This window comes from Impatiens glandulifera, chromosome 1, assembly GCF_907164915.1.
Source record: "Impatiens glandulifera chromosome 1, dImpGla2.1, whole genome shotgun sequence".
NCBI lineage: Eukaryota > Viridiplantae > Streptophyta > Magnoliopsida > Ericales > Balsaminaceae > Impatiens > Impatiens glandulifera.
Window position 1 is genome coordinate 42142008 of NC_061862.1, and position 9029 is coordinate 42151036.

Consider the following 9029-nt stretch of genomic DNA (forward strand, 5'->3'; position numbering starts at 1 on the left):
GCTTTGTCATACCTTATCTTTATTTCTGATGTTAAGGATGATAATGGGTAATCATGAACCTCTACCGTGATTATTTGCTTGTCTAGGATTGGGTAAAATAAACTTGGTACATATCCCGGATTTGGTGTTTATAATTATCTTTTAGATATTGAGGCAAGATTTGGTGATATCATGTTGTTTGGTAATATATAAAATATTATGATTAAATTGTTATGTTTGTTAATTTCATTCAAATATATGATAGAGAGGAACATTTACATAAATCATAACCAAATCATATACTAACCCAATTCAAACCCAAAAATCTGATTTGTTGAATATAATATTTTGATATAATAACAACCCATCTAAATGAATATATGGTACAAACCCAAAAATCTGATTTGTTGAATATAATATTTTGATATAATAAAAACTGATCTAATTGAATATATGATCAATTTAAATAGAGATATTTAATAATTGATAATTTATTTCATACTCAAAATATATTAATTAATGTTACTATATACTATTTTTTTTTTATATTTTGGATACAAATATATCAACTTGATTTTTAAGTTTAAACAAAATCTATATATATATATAATATATATAATGATGCTTAATTTTGAATCCGGATTGCCGGGTCGAGAACTGTGGTTAATTTGGATATATATGTGAGAGTAAATGAATACTTGAGTCGAATTGTGGGTTGATCCGCCCATAAACTTAAAACGGTTAAAAATAAAATTAAAAACGCTATTGGTATGGTTCAAACTAACAAACTAACTAAACAAGTACAACTCTTTAACCAACTAGGCTAATAACATTTTATATTTTAAATTCAACACCAAATTTGATCGATATATTTTTATCCGTGTGCATCGCACGAGGATCATCCTAGTATATATAATAACTCTTAATTTAAAATAGTGGAGGTGTATAACACTCTCTCCATAATCATTCTATATAATTTCTCTTTCTTAATTTATTTTTCTTAATTATTATTTCTGTTTCTTAATATATATATTTCTCTCTTCATTTCTTTTTCTTAATAAACATTTTTTCTCACTAAAATGTAAGAATTAATAAATTTTATAAATATAATTATATTATATTAAAATAATAAAAATTTATTATATATTTTAAAAATATAAGTACATATATTTAAAATATATAATAATATAAAAAGTTATATTCAATCTTAACAAAAATTAATAAATTTTAAGAATAAAAAATCATTTTAACTTTATTAACTTATATTATAATATATATATATATATATATATATATATATATATATTACTCTTAATTTAAAATGGATACTTGGGTCGGATTGTGGGTTGACCCGCCCATAAACTTAAAACGGTTAAAAATAAAATTAAAAATGTTATTGGTATGGTTCGAACTCCGCAACCTAACAAAAACAAATACAACTCTTTAACCAACTAGGCTAATAACATTTTATACTTTAAATTCAACACCAAATTTGATGAACGCAGAACGTTGTAACAATATATTTTTAAACGTGTGCATCGCACGGATCATCCTAGTTTGTTTAAAGTTGTTATTATGTTAGGATTTTTTTAATTGATTTACTACATCATGGTCAAATTGTGGCTCGTTATTGATGGTTAATTAAAATTTCGGACCTCTTATTTTAAAATTTACAATTTGAAACTCTTTATTTTTAAAAGAGAAATGATTGGCTGGGAATTTTGGTGAGAGAATAAGAGAGGGAATGACGTGGCGTAATATGATTGGCTGAAAAAATCAAATAATTTATCTCTCTTTCCTCACACCTTTCCCTTTTTCCAATCAATGAGTTGATGCCAAGTTATTCCCTCCCTCAAATTCTCTCCTCTATCACTCCTCATTTTTTTAAAATTATACAAAATAAAGTTTTGTCTTTAACGGTTTCAAAATATTCATATCATTAATTTAATTACCGAATTTTAACAAAATGAGAGTTTTGATTTATCGAATTTTAGAGAATTGATTGTCAAAATCCTCACTTGACTGAAATTCGATAGTTAAATTAGTGATGATTTACTTTTATTTTTTGGGAAATTTGATGGAATAACCCTCATAAGAGGGGAATTTCCACTATTAACAGGTCATTAATAAATTTTTCATTTTTGACCTTTTGCCAAGGCAAAAGGTCAGTTTTACCCTTTATTAAAAAAAAAAAAAATTTGATTTTCATTCTCCCCCGTCTTCCTTTCCCTCGAACCCAGTTCTCCTTTCACTCCCCCGTCTTCCTTTCCCAGTTCTCCTTTCACTCCCTCTCTCTCGTTTCCAACTTCGACGACGTCCTTTCCCTCGAACCCTCCCCGACGAGCTCCGACGACAAACAAGAGCCCCCGACAAATACGTCGAATGTGAGTTTATCTTCTTTCTATCCTAGTTCTCCGTTTTATTGTTTAGGTTTAGTTTTGGGTTTAAAATGCTTCTGTCGATGGCTGTTGCAGGGTTTTGGGTTTATTGTCGATGGCGACGATGCATTTTCGCAGACGACAGTGCATCTGTCGCAGACGACAGATGCATCTGTCGCAGGAAGAATACACTATTCGCCTGCGACAGATGCATCTGTCGTCTGCGACAGATGCACTGTCGTCTGCGACAGATGCACTGTCGTCTGCGAAAAATGTCATATTTCCTTTAAATTAGTGGTATTTACTTTCATTATTCTGACTTATTGATTTTTTGCAGATGGGTCAAGTTTAATTATTCTGACTTGAATGTAAACCTTATGTATTTATTTTTGAATGTAAATCTTATGTATTTATTTTTGAATGTAAACCTTATGTATTTATTTTTGAAAGTAATGTAGTTTGCTATTTTGAATTCAAATATAATATAGTATATATATATATATATAATTAAGCACAAAACATAAATGAAATGCATCTGTCGCATGCGACGGTGCATCTGTCGCAGGCGACGGTGCATCTGTCGCAGGCGGGAAATGCATCTGGTGCGACAGATGCATTTCCCGCCTGCGACAGATGCACTGTCGTCTGCGACAGATGCACTGTCGCCTTCGTCACCTTCTTCGGATGTATATTTCACTGTAAAACATATCAGCCAAGCTCTAAAACCATTATTCCATGACCTAACCTACATCCTAGACTCTAAACAACAAAACCCTAAAAGGACGAACGTCTAACCTGAATGTTGAAGACGATCGTCGATGATGAAGGAAGGAGCCGTAGGTGATGAAGGAAGCTTGATGATGAAGGAAGCTTGATGATGAAGAACCTTGATGAAGGAAGCTTGATGATGAAGAACCTTGATGATGGAAGGACGGGAAAAGGACGGTTGGTGGAGAGGAGGGAAATGGAGAAGAAAGTGGCATTTCATAACTGAAATGCGCACTCACTTTACTGATTTTTTTTTTTTTTTTTTTTTTAATAAAGGGTAAAACTGACCTTTTGCCTTGGCAAAAGGTCAAAAATGAAAAATTTATTAATGACCTGTTAATAGTGGAAATTCCCCTTTTATGAGGGTTATTCCATTAAATTTCCCTATTTTTTTATTTACAAATGTCACCTAGATAATAAGTTAACACGTTTAAAACTATTAATACAATAATTTTAACAATAAAGAAAATACCAAAACCTCAATTAATCCAATAAAGAGTTTAACAATACGGTCATTAATATTTTAAAATTAATTTAAAACAATGATGGGGTGTATTAATATATGTTCAGATATCTACATAATTATTAAACCGACCTCAACCTCTAATTTGCTAGATATAAAATTATACTTGAGACCTTTCATGAAAATCATTAAAATATTGAGTTAACCATTAAAATTTTATACCAGTGTAGAGTATACTACATATTTAAGTAAGCTATTAAATTAGAAATTATTTTGAAATAAAATAAAATAAAATAAATTTATATTTATATTTTTTTATTACTTATGAACTCATCTAATTTAATTTGAATATCATTTGTTTATTATTATTTTTTAGATAATTTTAAACTTAATTATATATACAAATAATAATGTATAACTAATATTATTAACTAAACACTATAAGAAAACTTTATATATTTTGAATGCTTTGATTTTGATTTGATGTGGATAGAAAAGAGTTTGAATTTAAATCTATTTATTTGATAAAAACTGAAAATTAAATGGATAGGAGTTGTTGAACACTAAATTTTAAAAACTTAAAAACTTCAATATTTTGAGTTAAAAATTGAAATTATAAAACATAAATATTTAAACTTTAAATATTCAATATTTTAATAATATATAAATAAATAAATCAAGACTATTATTCCTTTATAAATTAAATTATATTAATTAATAAACTAATATATTAAAACATATAATTTAATATATTATATAAATAATGATTAAATTAAATAATACTATTTTTTTAACTCATATATTAAATTATAATATATATATATATATATGAGATAATAAAAATATATATTTCTTATCTTTATTTTCTTTTTCATTGTAAATAGAAAAATTAATATAACTATAACAATAATTTTATTAAATTTAGAAAGTTAAAAGTAATTATTATTTTTTTTGTTAAGATAGTTTGTTTACTTTTTTTTTTCACTTTTAAAATAAAATTCATGTTTTAACTTATTATTTTTAATATATATTTTTTTAAGTCTTTATAAATAAATTATTATAAATATGCTGATATATATTTATTAAATTAAGTAATAAAAAGTAAATGAACTCTTAAGAAATAGAGCAATACAGAGGATTGGTTAAGCTAATCATTTCATTTCATAGCGGTGGTTTCAACATGGCTGCCTGAAATACGATGATTTCTAGGGTTAATTAGACGATATTTTTAACTACCTTTACAAAGAAAAAAAATTAATAAATGATGAGGTGATGTTTCATTTTTGTGTATAAATATCATTTTATGAGTGAGATACCGGCATTGTGACATCGAAATAACCTCTGGATAAAAAAATGCATGGCCATCCATTTATCTTATCAATGAAAGGATTAGGCAGACATTTTGAATGCACTGCAATATTGAAGATAGATTTGCATCATATCCTTGTTTATAGTTATAGCCGCGTGGAGTTAGGTCAGAATTCCTCTCCACTTTAGCCTAACCAAAATGTTTATTATTATTATTATTATGAAATCAAGTATGTATTGTTGATATACAAAATGAATCATCACGCATTGTTAACACAAAAGTTCACAAAACACAGAAAATCCTCGCATGGCTCGATAAGATTTTTTCCCATAAAAGTGTTAATGTCCACCGGCTAGATGACATGATCTTTCTGAAAGATTATAGGTAATCAATTTTTTAGATGTCAATTGAGTGTGTGTTAGCACAGGGAAAAAGGTAGTTCTGTAGACTAGACTAGACTAGATTAAATTAGATTAGTGGGGAACATTAATGATGGATAGGAATCTCAACTCTCTTTTTCTTTATTGTTATCATGCCTTATTCTTTTGTTGCATCCTTCCTTTTCTTGTAATAACTTCTCATTTCTACTAATCAAATGGTTCTTGTTTTTGAAGAGAAAGAGAGACAGAGAGTCCCCCATCTGCTGAATTGATCATGACATAAATAAGAAACATGTATTCTTTTGAAAACTTTTTAAGTTGAGAGTGCAAATAAACAACTTTCATACCATCTCTGTAATCACATGCCAAAATGTAAAAAGACAGCCAGTGCTCAAAAGCTCCAAAATGAGGATTTCTTAATTAATTTCGTTCTTGGTTTCTTTTCCTCAGATTGTGCACCATATTTAGTGCTATCAGAAGTCAGAACTATCCTTCAAGGCTTCAACTGTTGTTTTTAGTTTGGAAATCCTGGTCTTAACCCAAAAACTCCCTTGTTGACATAGAAATAACCCTTCTTTGCTCACTTTAAACACATAACAAATCATATCCCACAAAGATATGACAAAAAGTACATAAGAGGCAACATTCACTGCCAAAGGGTCGAACCTTTTTAATTTTATTATGAGTCAGATGAAGAATTTATCCACTTTGTTTACATCTTTGGATACAAGAATAAAATTAAGTTTTAAGATTCAAGTTTTTGTATGATGTATGAAGAATTGAGCTCTTCTTTTAACCATATATATTTTGAGATTTCACAATCTGGAGTACTATATCACACCATTCAATTCATAATTTCATATAAAGATATACAATCCTGTACTATGAATACAACATAGGGAAGACATGGAAAACCTATCCACATGTGTATATCTTTTTCACTATTTCCTTGTGTAGTAAGTACAACAACAAACATGACAAAAACGTCAAAAATCCTACTTTTTGTCTTGTTCCTTCTGTCTACTGTTCAAGTTCTTCCCCCAGTTCATATTGCAAAGAGAACACTTTTTGAGACAGATAAAAGTCTTTTTTTCCAAAATTGACCCTATCTTCAAGAACCCCAGCTGATGATGATCATCTCTTTCTTTGTTCTACAACAATTAACTCAAACCCCACAACCCAATCCTTTAGCTTCTGATCCTTTCATGATTCTGAGTCTTTTGCAGGATAATATGAACATTCTGCAATCAAGATAACATATTACATAAGGATGACTGTATATATATACATATATATGTAGGATTCACACAGAGATAAAAGAGAGTTGACTTACTCCCATGGGACATCTCCAAGAAGCATCCAATCACCATCTTTGTCTTCATAGGTAGGAGCGTATTCTGATCCCTTATATCCTTCTCTCTCAGAGTATTCTCCTATGGTGAGTTTGAACATGTTTTCTAATGCCTTCAAGAGACTTGGATATCCATTATAGACCTTTAGATCAATCTTTCTCAAGTAAGGAGCTCCATCCATGCTTACTTTCACATAGATCCCACTTTCTGATCCTTCTGCAGTTGTTTTCTTCTGGAGTAAGCTGTTCTTCCTGTAGGATCGAACTGGCGGCCACCCCACAACTGGTGCTCTATTATAAATAAAAATAACCCTCGATTAGTTCACAATGAACAAACCATATCAATTTATGATTACAAATTTACAATAATCATGTTCAAATTTGAAAGATAACTTACTTGGCAGGAGGTGGTGCAGCAGCAAGAGAGGAGTCATCGTCTTCATCATCCTTTGACACGTCATCAACCTCAATATCAGGTAATGATCTCTTGTTGTTCTTCAGGCTAGACAACGTAAGTTCCTTGTTAGATTCTTGTTCCATTCCTGGCAAACCCAACCTAAGCTCTGTTTCTCTGAGATTGAGATCTCTTTGATCATATGCTGCCACAGATGTGTCCATTGTTGTTAAATCTGGAGGGAAGAGAAAGAGTGAGTTGTGATGGAGATAAAGGTTAGAGTGGTTGTTAATGGGTGAGAAGTGGGTTGTAATGGTTTTATAGATATAAAGAAGATGGGTTTTGATTAAAAAAATGGTAAAAAGGAGGAAGATGGAAAGGGGGAAGGGGAGGGGTATTTGGCAGCTGTCGGTTTGAATAAGGGCGAGTACCCTTTGGAAGAAGTGCTTCCTGTATTCGATTGGGAGACAATGGTGGGACAAGTTTAGCCGCCCCGCCCATATGTTATTATTATATGAATAGTCAATTAGATGCGTTCTTGGGGGATGTGGATGGATAAAACTTAAAACTGGGCCATTGGATTAAAGAAAGAAAGAGAGAGAGAGAGAAAGCATAAACTCGGAATCCCATGTGAGTTGGGGGTGTTTGTGGGCGTGGGAAGAGCATGGTCATGTGGGGACTAAGATTTGGTAACAAGTCTTTAATTTGCTCTTCTTATTTATGGTGTGGTGTGGTAGGGTAGAACATGTTGTTTGAGTTGAGAAGTGGTCCTGCATATTTTATTATTGAGGGTCAATACAATATGATCACAAAATTATTGTTACTGTTATAGAGGATTACTTTGATCACCCAACTGTTATGATCCAAAACTGAGTAAATCGAGTTAAACTCGGGTCCTCCTCAAAAGAATCTTTATTATATTTGAGTCATGGTTGGTATGTGATCAATCTTGACAAACCCAATGTTGTCATTATGTGGGACTCTTATAGAGAATGATCTTCGGTTTCAATATAAAGTTGTTTTCTTTTCACCTTAACTATGAGTAAGGTGATTTGGAACAATGTTACTAAGAGAATGGAAGTGAGGCTAGCCACCTGAAAATAATAGGTATTTTCCTAAAGGGAATATTGGCCATGACCTTCTTCTGCCAACTTATATGATATCATTCAAGGTTTTGTGAGTTTGGGAGTTCTCATAATGAGGACTTGGTCAAAGAGACATTTCAATGCTTAATAAAACACTTATTAAGCACTTTTGTATGTTGTTGAAGGTTTTGTGGCTAAAGTAAGGGTAGATTAATCTTATGGCTGGTTTACTAAGAACTTGTTACACTATTATTTTTGTCATTGGATCATCAATTTGAATTGATGCAATGGACATTTTAAAATGTTCATAATTAAGGAGGTTTATCATACATGGTTGAAATATCGGTTTGAATAGATGCAATACACATTTGAACAGTTTCCTAAGGATACTTATCATTCCGGAGTTGTTGGTGTTGGTCGGAGTATATGACTATCAATGGAACATTTTATATAAGATAATGGAGGACTCTAAAGACTAAGGAACACAACATTAAAAGAGATAGATGGTAAAGAAGTCCCTAAGTTTCTATAATTGCAACTAGACTTTGTTATTAGCATGAATATAGACATAATTGAATATAATAGTTAAGAAGTTATGTATATGTAACACATGTAAAGTCCAATTATCATATGGATAAGTCTTCTCATCTCATTTTTTTTATTCTTCAAAAGTTTTGATGTCAATCATAATATTTATATATGAGCTATTGATCACTGATGTGTAAGAATCAGAGTCTTCTCATCTCATTGTTTTTTTCTTCTTTGATATACAAAAGTCAATACTTAATAGAATAGACACTTATCAAGAACACCCATAACATAACAGACATAATATACTAAAATGATGGAAATGGAAAAACAAAATAATTTCAATTCAGTAAAGAGTTCATTAGAAAATTTATCGAAAAATCTTGCACAACAA

At 30.4% G+C, this 9029-nt stretch overlaps 1 protein-coding gene across 1 annotated transcript; it reads right to left on the bottom strand.

The window, feature by feature from the left end:
* Window positions 1–6112: 6112 nt before the first annotated feature.
* LOC124922539 (auxin-induced protein IAA4-like) lies at window positions 6113–7340 on the bottom strand. Its single transcript, XM_047463271.1, has 3 exons — window positions 7026–7340; window positions 6611–6919; window positions 6113–6518 (listed from the first exon to the last, which is right to left on the bottom strand). Exons 1-3 carry the CDS (start codon window positions 7244–7246, stop codon window positions 6443–6445), a joined length of 606 nt encoding a protein of 201 aa, XP_047319227.1. The 5' UTR covers window positions 7247–7340; the 3' UTR covers window positions 6113–6442.
* Between the last annotated feature and the right edge of the window lie 1689 nt (window positions 7341–9029).

What these genes read in the sequence shown, in the direction of transcription:
- LOC124922539 (XM_047463271.1), bottom strand. Translation starts at nt 7,246, where the DNA reads ATGGACACATCTGTGGCAGCATATGATCAAAGAGATCTCAATCTCAGA. An exon ending in GCTGCACCACCTCCTGCCAA is followed by an intron (nt 6,920 to 7,025) that starts GTAAGTTATCTT and finishes TATTTATAATAG; the next exon opens with AGCACCAGTTGTGGGGTGGC. An exon ending in CTTGGAGATGTCCCATGGGA is followed by an intron (nt 6,519 to 6,610) that starts GTAAGTCAACTC and finishes TCTTGATTGCAG; the next exon opens with AATGTTCATATTATCCTGCA.